General features: G+C 42.9%; 1 protein-coding gene across 2 annotated transcripts in view; it reads left to right on the top strand.

The window, feature by feature from the left end:
• Positions 1-21,898, top strand: part of LOC141265485 (cadherin-10-like) — an 847,801-nt gene that overhangs the window by 698,751 nt on the left and 127,152 nt on the right. For both annotated transcript variants that reach the window (XM_073678636.1, XM_073678635.1), the window contains one exon: positions 885-1,021. In XM_073678636.1, the coding sequence (XP_073534737.1) occupies positions 885-1,021 (137 nt within the window). The remainder of the gene's footprint in view (positions 1-884; positions 1,022-21,898) is intronic.

The following is a 21,898-nucleotide window of genomic DNA, read 5'->3' as shown; positions in this document are numbered from 1 at the left end:
AAATTCTTACATTTTTAAAAAATCAAATTCTCCAGAATATTGATTTTTTTTTAAATTAGCTTGGTGTGAATTCAGTAAAATGTCAACCAGATACAGCAGCCATATTGCTAAACCATAGAAGGCCTCACCTCACTGCTCACCTGTCCCATCGCCTTCATAACTCACTGTTTAATCCATGGCGCATCTTTTCTCCTCTTCTCTTCTCGCAAGTATTCTTTTTGACCTCATCACTCCAGGCCTGGATTTTGGCATGTGTAGACCTTGGCCATCACTGTGTATCATGTAGTCGCTCTGGGCAGTACATGTCATTACGTCATGATGACACAACGTTGCGACGCACATCGCCCAAGTGATGGCTCAGAAAGCAGTAATGTCAGTCCAAAGCCTAGTCCAACTAAAAGCTGTGGCCTGTAGTGATGAGGTCAAGAGAATGCTTGTGATCAGATAATAGGAAAAGAAGAGGCACCAAGACCAAGCCAAAGGATAGCTCGAGGGGCAATGAGGTGAATATATATTTTTTTTACATCCTAAGTTTATCCAAAGAAAATAAATTTGATGCAAATTGAATTTCTCTGTAAAAATCCGTGCAATTTGGCAAATTTGAATCTTTGTTCATTTTACAATCTCTTAAAGAAAGTGAGCAACTTCACAAACAAAAACATGCTATAGTGTGTTGCAAGGCAACACATTGGATCTTTACATTGAAATATAAGTCATAAGTCAAGATTTACCATCTTTTACATTCTTCTACTTTAAATTTGAATATATGAAGGAATATGAGTAGACTTTTTAAAATGAAAACTAGGATTGGGAGCAATATTTATGAATAGTTAAATACCAATTATAGCAAAAGTAGAATTTCATAAACATGTTTTTCCTGCTAGGTTCTCTCTGGATCGACACACTGACCTTGACAGAATTTTTAATATACACTCAGGAAATGGATCAATTTATACAGCAAAACCTTTGGACCGTGAAACATCCCAATGGCATAATCTAAGCATCATAGCTACGGAAATTAGTAAGCTATTTCATAATCATACTTGTTTACTGTGTATTCTTCATTGCACTATCATCAATTGCTCTAATCGCTAAAATCCTATTCTGTGACCGTAATATCTTTTAAAAATGATGTGCTTCAAAGGAACAACTTATTTATACATTCAGCCTGAGTGTGTAGAGAAACTCCGAATTTCCCTCAGGTCACACTTTGATTCTCTCTGATACTTTCCATCCAAAGGCTTTTATTTTTATTCAATCTCTAAATGGTGAACATGTAACCTTTGGGACAATGACCTATATGGTCTGTGTTATTTTAATACTTCTTCACTCTAATGCACATTATTTAGAGGTTCCACTTTAATGATCACTGTGTATGTCAGAGAGGAAGCATCTCTGTTATTTTGTTGCTAGGAAAGATTGATCTCATGATACAACCATCTCCACAAAATCACTTTTTAAATGACGAATTATGTGAAAGTAAAACAAGAAAAGGCTATGATAGTTATTTCTGTTCAAATGTTAAGTAATATGATGTTTTTTATTCTTTAGTCTTTGCATTAAGTGGATATTTTTACAGTTTCTTATTTTTAAAAAAATAATGTAACTACAAGAACATTTACAATTACAAGATATAAAAAAGTAGAGTTGTATTTTTTGTGTAAATGATGCTAGATTTTCAACAATTTTCGTAAGTATGTTAAGATTTGATTTAACAGTTTGTGATGAGCAAACTTGCTCAGATAACATGCTATCCGAGCATGCTCGGTCTTATCCAAATATCTTCAGCATGATCTGCTAGTAAGTTTGACTCCATGTGGCTGCATGTTTTCCGGTGGTAGACAGACGCAACACATGCGGGGATTGCCTGTTTGTTAGGCAATCCTGGCATGTGTTGCTTATGTCTATTGCCGGAAAACATGCAACCGCAGGGAGTCAAACATATTAGCAGAGCAAGCCGAAGACACTCAGATAAGACCGAGCATGTTTGGATAACTTGTTATCCGAGCATGCTCGGTCTTATCTTTGTATCTTTGGCTTGCTCTGCTAATATGTTTGACTCCCTGCGGCTGCATGTTTTCTGGCGTTAGACAGAAGCAACACGTTCCCTCATCACTGTTAACAATGTCTTATGTACTAAACCATATAATTAAGTGTTGACTGCTTCTAGGTCTGCAAAGGCAATAGACTCTTGAAAGTACTACAGTCATGGCCAAAAGTATTGAGAATGAGACAAATAGTAATTTTTCCAACGTTTACTGCTTCATTTTTTGTAATGGCAATTTGCATATACTCCTGAATATCAAAGAGTGATCAGCTCAACAGCAATTACTGTACTTGCAAAGTCAATATTTGCCCAGAAAATGAACTTTAACCCCCAAAACACATTTCAACATCATTGCAGTCCTGCCTTAAAAGGAGCAGCTAACATAGTTTTAGTGATTGATCCATTAACACAGGTGTGGGTGTTGATGAGGACAGGGCTGGCGATCAATCAGTCATGATTAAGTAAGAATGACATCACTGGACACTTTAAAAGGAGGCTGGTTCTTGGTATCATTGTTTCTCTTCAGTTAACCATGGTTATCTCTAAAGAAACACGTGCAGCCATCATTGCACTGCACAAAAATGGCCTAACAGGGAAGAGTATCGCAGCTACAAAGATTGCACCTCAGTCAACAATCTATCGCATCATCAAGAACTTCAAGGAGAGAGCTTCCATTGTTGTCAAAAAGGCTCCAGGGTGCCCAAGAAAGACCAGCAAGCACCAGGACCGTATCTTAAAACTGTTTCAGCTGCGGGATTGGACTACCAGCAGTGCCGAGCTTGCTCAGGAATGGCAGCAGGCTGGTGTGAGTGCTTCTGCACGCACTGTGAGGCGGAGACACTTTGAGCAAGGGCTGGTTTCAAGGAGGGCAGCAAAGAAGCCACTTCTCTCCAGAAAAAACATCAGGGACCGACTGATATTCTGCAAAAGGTACAGGGAGTGGACTGCTGAGGACTGGGGCAAAGTCATTTTCTCTGATGAATCCCCTTTTGGATTGTTTCTGACATCTGGAAAACAGCTTATTCGGAGAAGAAGAGGTGAGCGCTACCACCAGTCTTGTCTCATGCCAACTGTAAAGCATCCTGAAACCATTCATGTGTGGGGTTGCTTCTCAGCCAAGGGAATCGGCTCACTCACAGTCTTGCCTAAAAACACAGCCATAAATAAAGAATGGTACCAGAATGTCCTCCAAGAGGAACTTCTCCCAACCGTCCAAGAGCAGTTTGGCGCCCAACAATGCCTTTTCCAGCATGATGGAGCACCTTGCCATAAAGCAAAGATGATAACTAAATGGCTCATGGAACAAAACATAGAGATTTTGGGTCCATGGCCTGGAAACTCCCCAGATCTTAATCCCATTGAGAACTTGTGGTCAATCATCAAGAGATGGGTGGACAAACAAAAACCAACAAATTCTGGCAAAATGCAAGCATTGATTATGCAAGAATGGACTGCTATCAGTCAGGATTTGGTCCAAAAGTTGATTGAGAGCATGCCAGGGAGAATTACAGAGGTCTTGAAGAAGAAGGGGCAGCACTGCAAATATTGACTTGCTGCATTAACTTAGTCTAACTGTCAATATAACCTATTGGTACTCATAATATGATTGCAATTATATTTCTGTATGTGATATAAACATCAGACAAACACTAATAAAAACCAGAGGCCAGCAGATCATGTGAAAATATAATTTTGGTGTCATTCTCAAAACTTTTGGCCATGACTGTATATTCTTCCCTAACAGCTATACCTCTATAATAAGTAATGTAGTGAAGCATGCCATAAAAGTCTAGGAAAATCTGTGTTAATTAAACTTACCTGTGACTTTATGAAAAATCGGATGCATTTGATAATGTATGGGTCAATACTGGGTCGGTCTTAGTGGGTTTGGAGAGAAAAACTTCTCAATTGCCCAGGTACCAACACCCATGGCGGCCCTAAGCCTCTACAGCAGGAGCTACACTGAAAATAGCCTTAAAACAATTTAAAAAAAAAAATACACATATTTGGTATAGCTGCGTTTGTTAAAGACCAATTTATCAAAATATAAAGTAAATTAATCCGATCGGTAAATGGCATAACAAGAAAAGAAATCAAAATGCCAGAATTAAATTTTTTTGGCTGCCACAACATTGCAATAAAATGCAATAAGAAGAGATCAAAACATCATATCTGCCCCAAAATGGTATCAGTAAAAATATCTGCTAAGGGCACAAAAAAATAATCCCTCACACAGCCCCATATGCTGAAAAATGAAAAAATTATGAGTCTCGGAAAATTGCAACAAAAGCAATTTTTTTTTTTTACCAATGCCCCTACCCGAATTATCTATGTACCTATTTCAATTAACCACACTATGCTCTCTGCAGTACTGGAAGTCCACTGCCTCTGAGTAATCATTGACTCTGCCCTGTCCTTCAAACGGCACATCCAAGCTCTTGCCACTTCCTGCAGCCTCAATCTCAAAAATATTTCCAGAATCCGTCCTTTCTTCTCACCTGAATCTACTAAAATGTTAAAACATGCCCTCATCATCTCCCGCCTTGACTACTGCAATATCCTCCTCTTTGGCTAACACTTTTGCACCTCTCCAGCCTATTCTTAATTCAGCTGCTCCACTAATCCACCACATTCCATGCTACTCCTCTGCATCTCCTCTCTACAAATCCCTACATCAGCTCCCAATTCCCCAACATATGCAGTTCAAACTGGTAACGCGGACCTACAAAGTCATCCATAATCTAACTCCTTCATATATCTCCAATCTAATCCCCTCACATGTTCCAACATGCAACCTCCAGTCTTCCCTAGAACTCCTTCTCTCCTCCACACTCATATGTTCCTCATCCAATTGCCTCCAAGACTTCTCCTGAGTGTCCCCCATCCACTCAAATTTTGTAACTCAACACATCCAATTATCCACCACAATCAGAACCTTCAGACTGAACTTGAAAACCCACCTCTTCAAAAAAGCCTTTAGCCTGCAATGACCCTGCTGCCACCTCAGCATCACCACCGGAGCTGCCCCAACCCCATACCCTACTGTCTCCTTCACCATTATCCTATAGACTGTAAGCCCTCAAAGGCAGGGCTCTCTCCTTTCTTTACCAGTCTTTCATTGTTAATTTGTTCACCATAGTGTATATTTGTATCTTGTATGTAACCCCTGCTCATGTACTGCACCATGGAAACAATGGTGCTCTAAAAATAAATAATAATAATAATAATAATAGGTGTAAACATGTCATGAATTGCCCTATGAACAAGTAAAATGCTGCTCATTCATCAGATGATTGGATTGTTTATTTACAAGCCTATTTACCCAGGTTGATGAAGAATGATGGGCAAAGAAATATCACTATTAGATCAATCTGTCCCCATACAGTATCATGTTATCAGCAGCACATCGCCAGGTGTAAACTGCAGATGTGCTGCTGATAACATGATACTGTATGGGGACAGATTGATCTAATAGTGATATTTCTTTGCCCATTATTCTTCATCAACCTGTGTAAATAGACTTGTAAATAAACGCCAAATGACTTAAATATTGTCGATCATACTTACTTAATGGTCTGAACTCAGGGTATGTAAATGCAACCGAAATGTTTGAGTGTGATGGCCCAACATGTGGGCCCTAGCTTCATATTGCCCTGGGCCCCACTTTGTCTAAAACCAGCCTCAGGTTAATACCATAGGATTTTGTTCCCATGTAGGTTCCTTGTCAGTTAACTACTTAGAGAAACTAAAAGGAGTAGTGAACACCTTCACATAGACACAGTCATGCACATTTATTAGATTTCGAATAGTGAAGATATCAAAGTTGTTTTTTGTACAATATAATTTTTGTCATACTTCTAATGCCAGATTTGGACTGAGATTGAGCTCTGACATTTGAATGTAGAAAGACTCAAGCAGCCCCTCCATACCCACTTCCCCAGTTGCTGTTCTCTATTACAAGTATAGCATATTAAGGTGATCAGCACTCTATAGGTGAGTGATGCATGTGAAGCCTCAAATAGTAACATTCCAATAAAATCCCGGCACTCATGATACGAATGAATGCCAGGATTTTATTGTAAATTTTCTATTACAAGTATAATCCTGACTGAAAAAGGAAGAAATCTAGGTTTACTGCATGACCAATTTTTACAATAATACCAATATATAAGGTTAAAACAATTTAAAATAAAACCTCACTTTACTCTCCCCGGGTTGAGTGCTGAGTCTTCAATGCTGACAAGGTCAGATTGCCATATCTTGCCTTCATGCTCTTCATAACTAACACTTCAGAAAAGTCTTGGCTCTTTCAACCATTCTTACACAGCAAAGCACACCCTCCTAGCTTTGCAAAAACAGAATGATCTGCCGAGATTGTGCCTGATTTGTGCTGTCGCACCCTCAGAGTAAAGTGGTGATGGACTACATCATGCAACAGCCATAACTAAGTATGACTTACTTTGATATGTGCAATTGGCAGCTGATGAGGGAAACGTCTCACCTGCTAAAACTCTTTTAAGAGGCAAACACAATTGTAAACAGGGATAAATGTGCAATTATCAAATTTTTTACCATCATTTTTGTCCTGAAAAAAAAAAGTCAATAGAATGCAAGAGAGGATGGAGGAAAAAGACTAACTTGCACATAATTATAGCTGCTTTTTATCTGTTGGGGACTCACAAGGTCCATGTTACATACTGTAGGATATGGAGGAATAGAAGGAAGTAGAGGAGCAGTAGGATGGCTAGCAGTTGGTGGTTGTGGAGGGGACATTGAGTTGTCACACGCAGTAAAATACGACAGACAGAGTGAAAATTACTACTCAACTATTGCTGTAAATGTTAAAAACTTAAGGTACTTAGTTTGTACTTTCTTTTATCAAAAAGTAAAAAAGCAATCCAATCAAGTTAAGGTGTAATTAAATATGGTTGGAACCCATCACTAATGTCCTACCTCTACATGTGCCAAACCGGACTTCATCTGAGCTGGGTAAATGAAAGAAAACCAGGCAGATGGCTCACAATTAAAACTTTGTCATGGACGGCTGTGGAGTTGACATTGAGATGGCAAAGGCAATGGACAAGACTAACAGAGTGATAATAACAATGATGATGCTGACCATGACAATCAACCATCACAGGAGAGCTGCAGCATTTGGAGTATAGGCTTTATAGATGTTGTGTCCCACACAACCCTACTAGGTGAGCAGTTTTTAATACTTATGTAACATTTATCGATTGGATTAAACCCTATTGCGCTTTTGCATTTTTCCATAATCACAGGAGAAATGTCAGACATACAATGGCACCCTCAGTGGTGCTGGAAAACAAGGCAAGTTGTATGTGCAAATGCTCACGGGATAACAAGTGTATTGTTACTAACATATACAGTACATAAGGTACTTAGAATTTTTTTTTATCAAAATGCACAAAAGGCAACTAATCACATTAAGGTTGTGGTTGGTCAATATCACTAAAATCCATGTGCCAAACTAGGCCTCATCTGAGCTCGGGAAGTGAAAGAAAACAATGAATAAAGCTTGCTATTAAATTCATGTCTGGGCTGGATGTGTAGAAAAGGGTGTTGAGCCCTGGAGGGAGCCAAACAACCAATGTATACTACTAAAAAATAAAACAATAGGGCCCTCACACATTTAGTATTGAATTAATGTAAAGAAGCACAAACATGCGAAGGGGCCAATATACAAACATATACATACACTAAGCATCAGTACACTGCAATTTATGAATACATGAGCTTTAGAGACCAGTCCCAGGCAGCTGTTGCCAAGGGAAATTAAATGATAGGATGCATTAAAAGAGGCATAGATGCTCATGTCACATAGTTTTGCCTCTATACCGGTCACTATTGCTGTCACTATTTGCATAGTGTGTACAATTTGTTGCTCCAGTGTATAAGATGGACTCAGCTGAATTAGAGCGAGTGCAGAAAAAGCAATCAAGGTTATTAAGGAAATGGATTAATCATAATCACAGATGGCAATGCTTTACTTTAAGATCAATGATATTATGAAACTCTCTGCCACATGATGTTGTAATATTTGATTCACTGCTAAAATTCGAAAATTCAGTGAAGGCCTGGATATCTTTCTTGAAAAACATAATATTATAGGTAATAGGTACTAAATTCTGTCATGACTAGTGTTGAGCAATACCTTCCGATATCGGGAAATATCGGATCGGATTGGATCGGACAGATACCCAAAAAATATCGGATATCGCCGATTCCAATACCGGAAACCAATGCAAGTCAATGGGACACAAATATCGGAATGAAAATAAACACTTTCTTTCCTTGTAGGTTAATTCTACATGAAGGAAAACAACTAAGAATAATGTAGAATGTATTACATGAAAAGCCGGCAATTCAGCAGCGGCATAAACCGGTACCTGACAATTTAGAAGAGAAAGAATAGAATATCACACATAGATTAGATAGATAGAAACATGTCAGTCACATATATAAGAAGTACGGTGACAGTGTTGATTACTGTACTTGTCATTTAGTGTTAAAATAAAGGATTTATTAAAAAAAAAATTGGCGTGCGGTTCCCCTTAATTTTAGTCTCTAGCGGAGGTTAAGCAGACAGCTGGGGCAGATGTTTGAAGCCTGGGAAGGGGGTAATACCCACGGAGCTTCCCAGGCTACTGATATGAGCCCCCAGCTGAATACCTAGCCTTTACTAGCTATTAAAATGGTGGACCCCCAAAAAAATGATGTGGGGTCACCCCTATTTTAATAGCTAGCAAAGGCTAGGCAGACAGCTGGGGGCCAATATTAATAGCCCAGGAAGGGTGCTATGAATATTGGCCCCCTCCCAGGCTAGAAACACCAGCCGTCAGCCGCCCCAGAAATGGAGCATCCACAGGATGCGCCAATTCTGGCACTTAGCCTCGCTCTTCCCACTGTCCTGTAGCGGTGGCAGTGGGGTAATAGGGCTGGGGTTGATGTCAGCTTATAATGCCAGCTGACATCAAGCCCAGGTTAGTAATGGAGAGGCGTCTATAAGACTCCCCAATTACTAACCCCATGGTCAAAGTTAAAAAAACAAACACCCAGAATAAAGTCCATTAATTGAAATAAACACACAATTCTTTATTGTTCTAAATTAAACCATACTTACCATCACGCCCATTCCAGCTGAAGCCAATGTCTTCTGCAATAAAAGTAAAATAATAAACCAACATCATCCTTACCTTTGCATGATTCCCAGGATGGCTCCAGCTCTGCTACATTCACATGACAGGCTGGATCGCAGCCAAAAGCTGCCATCCAGCTTGCCATGCCGCAAACACTGAGAAGCGCAGGCATGCTTGAGCCGATGTCATGTCCAATGAACTCAGCTCACCTCATGAACATCACTGACAGCGTGGGAAAATTCTCCTGGGCTTGCCGTGAGTGCAGGAGAATTTTCCCACGCTATCAGTGACATGCATGATGTGAGTCGAGTTCATTGGACATGACCTCGGCTCATCTGGATGCCGTCATAGCCAGACACTGAGGAGCGCAAGCATGACTGCGGTTCTCAGTGTCTGAGGCATGGCAAGCTGGATGGCTGCTTTTGGCTGTGATACAGCCTGTCATGTGAATGTAGCAGAGCTGGAGCCATGCAATGGTAAGGATAAGATTGGTTTATTATTTTACTTTTATTGCAGGAGATCGTTGGCTTCAGCTGAAATGGGCGTGACGGTAAGTATGGTTTAATTTAGAACATTAGAAAATTGTCTGTTTATTTCAATTAAAGGACTTTATTCTGGGTGTTGTGTTTTTTTGTGTTTTTTTAAATACTTTACTAGAAATTCATGGCGGTCATGTCTAATATTGGCATGACCCCCATGAATTTCGGGCTAAGGGCCAGCTGATAATGTCAAGCTGGCCCTAACCCCTTTATTACCCAGTGAGCCACCGCACCAGGGCCCTGGATGAGTTGAGTACAGCTCCAGAAGATGGCGCTTTTATGAACGCGCCATTTTCTGGGGAGGCTGCGGACTGCAATTTGCATGGAAAGTGCTGCCCCCAACCACCAGCTGCCTATTTGTACCTGGCCGGACACAACAATATAGGGAAGCCCTTTTTTTTTAATTAATTCATGAATTAAGCTTTCTGCCCCCCCCCCGCTGCAAATTGCAGTCCGCAGCCAACACAGAAAATGGCGCGTTCATAGAAGCGCCATCTTCTGGCGCTGTACCCAACTCATCCAGGGCCCTGGTGCAGAGGCTCACTGGGTAAGAAAGGGGTTAGGGCCAGCTTGGCATTATCAGCAGGCCCTGAGCCCGAAATTCATGGTGTCATGCCAATGTTAGACATGACCGCAATGAATTTCTAGTAAAGTATTTTAAAAAAACAGTCCTTTAATTGAAATAAACACACAATTTTTTAATGTTCTAAATTAAACCATACTTATTATCACGCCCATTCCAGCTGAACCCAATGATCTCCTGCAATAAAAGTAAAATAATAAACCAATCTCATCCTTACCATTGCATGGTTCCCAGGACGGCTCCAGCTCTGCTACATTCACATGACAGGCTGGATCGCAGCGGAAAGCTGCCATCCAGCTTGCCATGCCACAAACACTGAGAAGCGAAGGCATGCTTGCGCTCCTCAGTGTCTGGCTGTGACGGCATCCAGGTGAGCCGATGTCATGTCCAATTAATTTGGCTCACCTCATGCACGTCAGTGACAGCGTGGGAAAATTCTACTGTGCACACGGCAAGCACAAGAGAATTTTCCCACGCTGTCAGTGACGTGCATGAGGTGAGCTGAGTTTATTGGACATGACCTCGGCTCATCTGGATGCCGTCACAGCCAGACACTGAGGAGCACAAGCATGCCTGCGCTTCTCAGTGTCTGCGGCATGGCAAGCTGGATGGCAGCTTTCGGCTGCGATCCAGCCTGTCATGTGAATGTAGCAGAGCTGGAGCCGATCTGGGAACCATGCAATGGTAAGGATGATGTTGGTTTATTATTTTACTTTTATTGCAGAAGACATTGGCTTCAGCTGGAATGGGCGTGATGGTAAGTAGTGTTGAGCCACCCCCGTAGTGTTCGAGTTCGGTTCGGTTCGTCGAACACCCGTGTGTTCGCCGAACTGTTCGTCAAACTGTTCATCGAACACCTTCGAACACCGTTAAAACCAATGGCAGGCAAACAAAAACACATAGAAACACATAGAAAACACCTTCAACGGTGTCCAAAAGCTGACAAACTGCTCAGAAGACACAACTAACACATGGAAAAGTGACAAGTACATATAGCCATGCGAAAAGAAAAGAGGTGGAGGAGTAAAAGGAGGGGGAGACACAGATATAGGCATGTCATGCCCTTCTAAAATCCAAAAAGTGAGAAGCCGACACGTTCAGTCCGCTCCTGCCCGTGCCACCTTCGTGTCGCCGGGTTTGTGCCAGAGCCGCGGTGAACCCTGACGGCCAGCCCCCCTCTCCCAATACTGGTGCCTGTCCGCTGGTGGGTCGAGCGAGCCCCCCTGTGGTGGAGGCAGCTCTAAGCTTTTTAATTTAAATTGTCTCTCTAATTTGAGTGAATACACTTTAAATCCATTTACAAGGATCTATTGGAGGGCAAGTCTCATGCCAGCAGCCGCGTAATTCCAGCTCCAGTAGCGTCCACTAAAGCTGCTGCAGTTAAAAAGCTTTTATAAGGATCGAGCTCGGCTGTCCACCGCAAGGCACCCTACTGCCAGTCCCAGCCCCTATGCCTTGAGGTGCCTCCTGATGCTTTTCACTGAGTATCCCGTGGTCCCGAAGCATTTCCTTTGAAAAAATTAAGTGTCCAAACTACAGGTGGTGTAGCTTGCATAACAGCCGGGATAATCCGCTGACTAGCAGACACTGCTACTAGGCACAAAGTATTTCCTAGGCTAGATGCAGTTAAAAATTTGTAATTAGATACTCTCGTTGGATGCTGAGAAAGCATTCCATAGAGTCTCCTGGCACGCCATATATGATTCTCTTAAAAAGCTTGGGGTAGGGGTCTAGGGGACCCTTTTAAAGCCAAAATCACGGCCCTGTATCGCAATACGTCACCTAAGCTGAAGATAAATGGAACTGTAGCAGCCTGAGGGCTCAGTTGCTACAGAGGTATTGCACCTCACCCAGAGGTGTGATATCTCACTCTCAGGTAAGGATGGAGTGTGGATCAGGACCCGACACCTGCATGCATTACACCACATTGCCGTGGGGCAGGGCGACCAATATGCCTCTGAGATGGGCACGACAGTGCCTGTTCCTGGCATGAGTGGGGGGAGGGAACACTGAGGAAGGGGAACCCTGTAGTGCAGGAGCAGGGAGGAAGCAGTTCCTGGGTGCATTGAGAAGGGAGTATAAAAGGTGGGCACCATCTTAGTTCAGTGCAGAGAAGTCTGAGCAGAAGTGGCAGGGAGCAGGGGCTCTGCATGAGCTCTGCTTCGGAGGCGGGCCTAGTAACAGAGGCCCAGGCCTGGAAGAGGGAGAAGGAAGGAAGAGGAGCGGAGAAGGCTCCACGAACAAGGAATGAAGGGATCCCAGGGGTGCGGACGGGCGAGTCGCCACCACACGCCCGAATCCACCTGCGTGGAGGGGTCAGGCCAAAGGGGGAGACCGGTCCCCGAAACTAGTGGAGGCAGGAAACGACCCTCAGCTAGAAACCGGAGGTGCAGCGGTGGTTAACTCTGAGCGCAATCCACGGGTGGCGTAGTCGGACATTTAAACATCAAAACCACATAAATAGTTCCGCCACTGGTTTGACCACCCTGAGCCACGGAACCTGGTCGCCGCCACGAAGACTACAACCACCAGCATCCACCAAAAAGGGTCCGGCTCCGGGTGTCCCAAGGCCCAGGGGGTGCATCAGAACATTTTCATCACCTTTCACAATCACCAATGGGACAAGGCAGGGATGTCCTCTGTCCTCTCTCTTATACATCCTAGTGACGGAGCACCTGCTCTCATCAATTCGCCATAACCCCAATATTAGTTGGATTGAGATGGGAGGCACCGAGTACAAGTGCTCTCTATTTGCTGATGATGTCCTAGTATATATCACTCAATCACATATATCCATCCATGCTGTTATGGCTGAAATAGATCACTTTGTTACATGGTCAAATTTTAAAATCAATGCAGCGAAGTCTGAGGCCCTCGATGTCTCCCTCCCCAAATCCATATAGGATTCCATCCAGTCCAACTTTCCCTTTGCCTGGCCCTCACAGGGTATCAAATACTTAGGAATTCCTATTCATAGAGACATCTCCCATCTATGTTATCTTAATTTTGGGCCCTTTACTGAACAACTCCATACAGACCACGGTTGGCAAGTTAGAACTGTAAGATTCACTACGTGAACCACTGGTGTTTTGTGGAAAAGCACATGTACACTTTGTTCCAAATTATTATGCAAAAAGTGTTTAGGAGTGATAAGGGAAGAATTTGTTTGTTTGTCAGTTAAACTCATTGATGGTGATGTGTGTCAGGGCTCTTTATATCACTGTAAGCAATGGCAGACACCTGTGCTAATTAGTATGGCAGGTGTGTCCAATGAAAGGCAAAACTACTTAAGAAGGCTGTCTCACATTATTAAGCAGCCTACATTTTCTGCCAAAATGGGAAAGAAAAAGGATGTGTCGGCTGCTGAGAAGCAACAAATTGTGGAGTGTTTAGGTCAAGGCATGACTACAATCAACATTGTGCGATGATCAGGATGAAGTGTCTTGGCAATCAAGAAGTATGTAGCTGATTCACAGTACACACGTGTGCGTGCTGATAAGGGCAAATTGAGGACTCTTTCCTACAGGCAATTACGTCAGGTTAAAAGAGCAGCGGCAAAAAAGCCTTGTCATAGCAGCAGACAAGTTTTTGAAGCTGCTGGTGCCTCCAACGTCCCCCGAACAACAAGATGCAGGGTCCTTCAGAGGTTTGCAGCTGTGCATACACCATCCTGTCGACCTCCTCTATCCACTTCACACAAGCAGAAATGTCTCCAGTGGGCTAAACATTACATGAAGACTGATTTCAAAACTGTTTTGTTCACAGATGAGTGCCGTGCAGCGCTCGATGGTCCAGATGGAAGGAGTGGAGGATGGCTGGTTGATGGACACCCCACGCAAACACGGCTACAGCGCCAACAAGGAGGAGGTGGAGTAATGTTTTGGGCTGGAATCATGGGGAGAGAGATTGTCGGCCCCTTTAGGATCCCTGAAGGCGCTAAAGATGAACTCCATAATGTATGTGGATTTTCTCAAACAGCACTTCCTGCCATGGTTCAAGAAGAAGAACCGTGTATTTCACAGCAAGTTCATTTTTTTACATGATAATGCACCATCTCATGCTGCACATAAAACATCTGCATCTCTGGCTGATATGGGCATAAAAGGGGACAAACTTATGGTGTGACCCCCATGCTCCCCTGACCTCTACCCCATTCAGAACCTCTGGAGCATCATCAAAAGGAGTGTCTATGATGGCGGGAGGCAGTTCACATCTAAGCAACAGCTCTGGGAGAGTATTCTGTAATCATGCAAAACAATTGAAGCAGAAACCATCCAAAACCTGACAAATTCAATGGACGAGAGAGTTCAGAAGCTACTTTCGAACAAGGGGTCCTATGTGAAAATGTAACATCACCTAGAATAAAGTTTTGAGTTGAAAGCTGTTTGATTTCAGTTTCTAATAACCTGCTAATGCTTATAATTTCAAAAATGACAATTTTTTTGGTCTTTATTAAAATGAAAAGGTTGATCGAAAAGTTTGGGGGATCTAAGAGTGTGGCAACCCAGTAGTCATGATTACTTCGAATTCTGACAATATGAGGGTCATGTTGCAGGTAGTGCAGCAAGAAGGCACTTATGTGTCTTGCGCATCTCGGCGCCCCAAAATTATTTCCGGGCTAGATGCAGCTAAAAATTATTATTAATTTTAAATCTGGTGGAGCTTATTATAGATGGCCTAATAGGATCAGTGCTGCACACTGCTACAAAGCCCAAATTATTTTCCAGCCAAGATACAGATAAACATGATTAGTAATTTTAAATCTGGTGGAGCTTATTATAGATGGCCTAATAGAATCAGTGCTGCACACTGCTACAAAGCCCAAATTATTTTCCAGCCAAGATACAGATAAACATGATTAGTAATTTGAAAGCTTAAAACGGTTGGTAGGGTGATTTTAACCAATCATCAAGCTTTTACTCTCCCCAGGATGACACAGGGGTAGAAAAGTCGTTTCGGATCCATGATTTGTTCATCTTTATGAACGTGAGTCTGTCTACATTATCAGTGGAGAGCCGCGTGCGCTTATCTGTCAGCACACCACCAGCAGCGCTGAACACACGTTCAGACAGAACGCTGGCTGCGGGGCATGACAAGATCTTCAAGGCGTAAGTGGCTAGCTCCGGCCATTTATCCAGATTGGAAGCCCAAAAAGAGCAAGGGTCCAGTGACACAGTCATGGCTTCAATGTTTACTTGGAGATACTCCTGTACCATCGTCTCTAGGCGTTGAATATGTGTCAGACTTCTTGTCTCCTGTGGCCTTGCAAAGGATGGGCTAAAAAAGTGGTGAAATGATTCCGCAAAATTGATGTTACCAGCAGATACTGTGGTTCTGTTACGGTTTGAGTACTGAACACTTGACGGTCCCACGGTTGGCAAGTTGGAACTGTGAGATTCACTACGTGCACCACTGGTGTTTTGTGGAAAAGCACATGTAAGATTCTCCAACAGTCTCTGCTGATACTCCTGCATGCGTGCATCCCTTTCTATGGCAGGAATAATTTCGGCAAATTTACTTTTGTACCGGGGATCTAACAGTGTGGCAACCCAGTAGTCAGGATTATTTCTAATTCTCACAATTCGAGGGTCATGTTGCAGGTAGTGCAGCAAGAAGGCACTCATGTGTGTTGCGCATTCAGGAGCACCAAGTCCCTGTTGTGTTGGTGGCGAGGTAACAATCATGCTTCCTTCCTCTGTCCTCTCCCCCCAAACCTCGCACAACAGAAATGTGATCAAGTTCTCCCTCATCTGATGAGTCTTCCATCAGTTCGTCCTCCACTTCTTCCTGGGCTCCTGCACCTTCCTCACTAGTTTGGCTGCTACCATGCGCCCTGGTAAAACCATCTCCCCCACCCTCACATGCCTGCCGCCTTGGTGCTGCCGACTGTCTGGACCTTGCAGATGTTAGCCCTTCCGCATACAACTCCTCCTCCTCTACTTCCTCCACCTCCTCTTGTGCCACCACCTGACTCCGAATTCTGTTTAACATGTGCTCCAGCATGTAAATCACCGGAATAGTCATGCTGATAATGGCATCGTCAGCACTAAACATCTTCGTCGCCATTTCAAAACTGTGCAGAAGGGTGCATAGGTCCCTGATCTGAGACCACTCCTCCAGCGTGATTTGCCCCACCTCTGGATCTCGTTGGCCCAGGCTATACGTCAGAACGTATTGCACCAGGGCTTGTCGGTGCTGCCACAGTCGCTGCAACATGTGCAGAGTTGAATTTCACCGGGTAGGCACATCGCATTTTAGCCGGTGAAGTGGCAGGCCCAACGACTTCTGTAGAGATGTAAGTCGCTGAGCTGCGGGATGCGAACGGCGGAAGTGTGCCCACAGCGACCGTGCCCTCTGCAGAAGGCCATCTAGTCTGGGATAGTGGGCTAAAAATTGCTGGACAACCAGGTTCAACACGTGAGCCATACAAGGCACGTGTGTGACATTGCCCCGGCGAAGGGCCGCACCCAGGTTTGCAGCATTGTCGCACACGGCCTTCCCTGGTTTCAGGTCCAGTGGAGACAACCATTCATGAAATTGGTTCTCCAGAGCTGACCACAACTCCTCAGCTGTGTGACTCACATTTCCCAGACATTTCAAAGTAAAAACCATCTGATGACATTGAGTCCTACTGCCAGCATAGTAAGGAGGTGTGCATGATCCCTTCTGCACAGTTAGAAAGCTTGTGGCATGACCATACAGGCTTTGGGTGCAGGTGGAAGACCGAGAGGAGGTTGAGGAGGCAGAAGCAGTGGAGAAACTTTGACATAATGAGGATTGACGCACAACTCGTGGGGACGGCAAGACTTGGACAGCAGCCCCTTGTCCTGCTGTTACCATAGTTACCCAGTGCCCAGTCAGCGACATGTAACGCCCCTGTCCATGCCTACTCGTCCAAGTGTCTGTGGTGAAATGCACCCTGTCACACACAGAGTTTCTCAAAGAAGCGGTGATGTTGTATGCGACATGCTGGTGGAGCGCAGGCACACCTTTCTTTGAGAAGTAGTGCCGACTGGGCATCTGGTACTGGGGCACTGCGACGGACATAAGGTCTCGAAAATCCTCTGTGTCCACCAGGCGGAAAGGCAGCATTTCTGTAGCCAAGAGCTTGCAGATGGTGAAATTCAACCTCTTAGCTTTCTCATGGCTAGGAGGAAATGGTCTTTTACTTGTCCACATCTGAGGGACCGAGGGCTGGCTATTGAGCTTAGACGGGGTTGATAAGGGTGTCCCCGGAAAACTGCCGGTCTGTGAGGAAGATGCAGGCGGACATGTTAGGTTGCCTTGATCCAAAGGTGGTGCTATCGATGTCGGACAGCGTTCAACACCAGCTGGTGTTACCACCTCCAAAGAAAATGATGACCTGCCAATCACGCTGGCTGTTGCGGGTAAAGAGGTGGCAGGTCTGCGCCCAAAAACAGGTGTGACTGCTGTCCCCCCAGTCACAGAGGATGAAGAGGCCGCGGATGCACAAGATATGGCAGACGGTGGTTGGCCCGGCACGCTAGGCCGCATTGTAGCACACTGAGCTTCCCACTGCAACTTATGCTTCATGTCCATGTGCCGGTTCATGCATGAAGTACTCAAACTATGTATTTTTTGGCCTCTACTTAGCTTTTGCTGACAAATGTTTCAGATAACACGAGTTGGGTCATCTTTATCGATCTGAAAAAATGCCCAGGCTATGCAAGGCTTAGCACCCATGCGACCTGAAGAGCCACCACGACTTGTGGTGAGAGGCAGAGTTGTGTTTGAGGATGCAGTTGTTGACGTGCTTCCAGTAATACGTCTCTGTCCAGGAAGGCGCAACCTGAGCTCGTCGTCACTAGCATCTTCCTCCACCTCCTCTGCTGACCTCATCTCTTGGCTGACTGTGGGTTGACAGTAAGTGGGATCTCCAACCTCATCATCATCACCCTGTGCGTTATCACACCCGTCGTCCTCAGAGCCAACCTGTTCCTGCCCTGACAAAAAACTAAAGTTGTCGCTCCAATCAGGTATTTGAGTCTCATCATCGTCTTCCTCATTGTCTCCACCAACAGGAGTTACAGTTTGGGAATGAGGGTCTACATTATGTTCATAACCTTCTGCGTCTGGTCCTGGATCCGACTCATAAAGATTCTGGGCATCAGTGCAGATCATTTCCTCGTCTGGATTCACAGAAGCGCTGGAGTCGACCTCTGATTCCCAGGCTATAGTATGAGTAAACAGCTCTGCAGACTCAACCATCTGTTCTACCTCATACTCAGACGGGCAGCTGGAGATTTGGGAGCTGTGAGGAAGCAAGTGCGATTGGGGTGACACCTTTGAGGACTGGAGTATTTGTGATGTTGAAGTTGATGTGGAGGAGAGCCCACTTAAAGGAGCACTTGATATCCGTTGAAGCACCTGCTGTTTTTGTGCCTCATCTGGAATTTGTAGCGATTGGCGTGGCCGTAAGAAAGGGATCTTATCACATTGTCCGCTAAAAGAAGTAGACATTTTAGTTTGGCTGGAAGATGGTCTTTCTTCTGCAGATGTTACTGTTGCTTTAACACCTACCCCACGGACACAACCTTTTTTCCCCTTCCCAACACGCCTATTCCCCTTTCCACCAGCAGCAGGCCTTTTTCCACTCATTTTGGTGGTTAACTAATTCACAACTCTGGAGTTGTTTGCACAAAAAAACAATGGATGGGAACCGAGCAGAGCTGAGTGGCCAAACTGTGGTATTAGGCCAAAACTATTGGCTGGGTTAGAAAACAGAAAAAAATTATATTCGATTTACAACCTGATAGAGGTCAGTATAGATGGACTAATAGAACAAGTCCCACACACAGCTAGAAGCCCAAATATTTTTTCAGAGGTAGATGCAGAAAAAAATTATATTCAGTTTGTAACCTGATGGAGGTCTGTATAGATGGATTAATAGAACAAGTCCCACACACAGCTAGAAGCCCAATATTTTTTCAGAGGTAGATGCAGAAAAAAAAATATTTTTAATTTGCAACCTGATGGAGGTCAGTATAGATGGACTAATAGAGAAAGTCCCACACACTGCTAGAAGGCCAAATATTTTTTCAGAGCTAGATGCAGAAAAAAATTATATTCAGTTTGCAACCTGATGGAGGTCAGTATAGATGGACTAATAGAACAAGTCCCACACACAGCTAGAAGCCCAAATATTTTTTCAGAGGTAGATGCAGATAAAAATTATTTTTAATTTGCAACCTGATGGAGGTCAGTATAGATGGACTAATAGAGAAAGTCCCACACACTGCTAGAAGGCCAAATATTTTTTCAGAGCTAGATGCAGATAAAAATTCTTTTTAATTTGCAACCTGATGGAGGTCAGTATAGATGGACTAATAGAGAAAGTCCCACACACTGCTAGAAGGCCAAATATTTTTTCAGAGCTAGATGCAGATAAAAAATATTTTTAATTTGCAACCTGATGGAGGTCAGTATAGATGGACTAATAGAGAAAGTCCCACACACTGCTAGAAGGCCAAATATTTTTTCAGAGCTAGATGCAGAAAAAAATTATATTCAGTTTGCAACCTGATGGAGGTCAGTATAGATGGACTAATAGAACAAGTCCCACACACAGCTAGAAGCCCAAATATTTTTTCAGAGGTAGATGCAGATAAAAATTATTTTTAATTTGCAACCTGATGGAGGTCAGTATAGATGGACTAATAGAGAAAGTCCCACACAGTGCTAGAAGGCCAAATATTTTTTAAGAGCTAGATGCAGAGAAAATTTTTTTTTAATTTGCAACCTGATGGAGGTCAGTATAGATGGACTAATAGAGAAAGTCCCACACACTGCTAGATGGCCAAATATTTTTTCAGAGCTAGATGCAGACAAAAAATTATTTTGAATTTGAAACCTGATGGAGGTCAGTATAGGTGGACTAATAGAACAAGTCCCACACACTGCTAGAAGGCCAAATATTTTTTCAGAGCCAGATGCAGAAAAAAATTGTATTCAGTTTGCAACCTGATGGAGGTCAGTATAGATGGACTAATAGAACAAGTCCCACACACAGCTAGAAGCTCAAATATTTTTTCAGAGGTAGATGCAGATAAAAATTATTTTTAATTTGCAACCTGATGGAGGTCAGTATAGATGGACTAATAGAGAAAGTCCCACACACTGCTAGAAGGCCAAATATTTTTTCAGAGCTAGATGCAGAGAAAAAATATTTTTAATTTGCAACCTGATGGAGGTCAGTATAGATGGACTAATAGAGAAAGTCCCACACACTACTAGAAGGCCAAATATTTTTTCAGAGCTAGATGCAGAAAAAAATTATATTCAGTTTGTAAGCTGATGGAGGTCAGTATAGATGGACTAATAGAACAAGTCCCACACACGGCTAGAAGCCCAAATATTTTTTCAGAGGTAGATGCAGAAAAAAATTATATTCAGTTTGCAACCTGATGGAGGTCTGTATAGATGGATTAATAGAACAAGTTCCACACACAGCTAGAAGCAAAATATTTTTTCAGAGGTAGATGCAGAAAAAAAATATATTCAGTTTGCAACCTGATGGAGGTCTGTATAGATGGATTAATAGAACAAGTCCCACACACAGCTAGAAGCCCAATATTTTTTCAGAGGTAGATGCAGAAAAAAAATATATTCAGTTTGCAACCTGATGGAGGTCTGTATAGATGGATTAATAGAACAAGTCCCAAACACAGCTAGAAGCCCAATATTTTTTCAGAGGTAGATGCAGAAAAAAAATATATTCAGTTTGCAACCTGATGGAGGTCAGTATAGATGGACTAATAGAGAAAGTCCCACACACTGCTAGAAGGCCAAATATTTTTTCAGAGCTAGATGCAGAAAAAAATTATATTCAGTTTGCAACCTGATGGAGGTCAGTATAGATGGACTAATAGAACAAGTCCCACACACAGCTAGAAGCCCAAATATTTTTTCAGAGGTAGATGCAGATAAAAATTATTTTTAATTTGCAACCTGATGGAGGTCAGTATAGATGGACTAATAGAGAAAGTCCCACACACTGCTAGAAGGCCAAATATTTTTTCAGAGCTAGATGCAGATAAAAATTATTTTTAATTTGCAACCTGATGGAGGTCAGTATAGATGGACTAATAGAGAAAGTCCCACACACTACTAGAAGGCCAAATATTTTTTCAGAGCTAGATGCAGAAAAAAATTATATTCAGTTTGCAACCTGTTGGAGGTCAGTATAGATGGACTAATAGAACAAGTCCCACACACAGCTAGAAGCTCAAATATTTTTTCAGAGGTAGATGCAGATAAAAATTATTTTTAATTTGCAACCTGATGGAGGTCAGTATAGATGGACTAATAGAGAAAGTCCCACACACTGCTAGAAGGCCAAATATTTTTTCAGAGCTAGATGCAGAGAAAAAATATTTTTAATTTGCAACCTGATGGAGGTCAGTATAGATGGACTAATAGAGAAAGTCCCACACACTACTAGAAGGCCAAATATTTTTTCAGAGCTAGATGCAGAAAAAAATTATATTCAGTTTGTAAGCTGATGGAGGTCAGTATAGATGGACTAATAGAACAAGTCCCACACACGGCT

This window comes from Phyllobates terribilis, unplaced genomic scaffold (assembly GCF_046119375.1).
Source record: "Phyllobates terribilis strain yellow unplaced genomic scaffold, ASM4611937v1 Scaffold_4__5_contigs__length_816908805, whole genome shotgun sequence".
Lineage (NCBI taxonomy): Eukaryota > Metazoa > Chordata > Amphibia > Anura > Dendrobatidae > Phyllobates > Phyllobates terribilis.
Note: the sequence above shows the minus strand (reverse complement) of the source record. Positions and strands in the feature narration are given on the sequence as shown.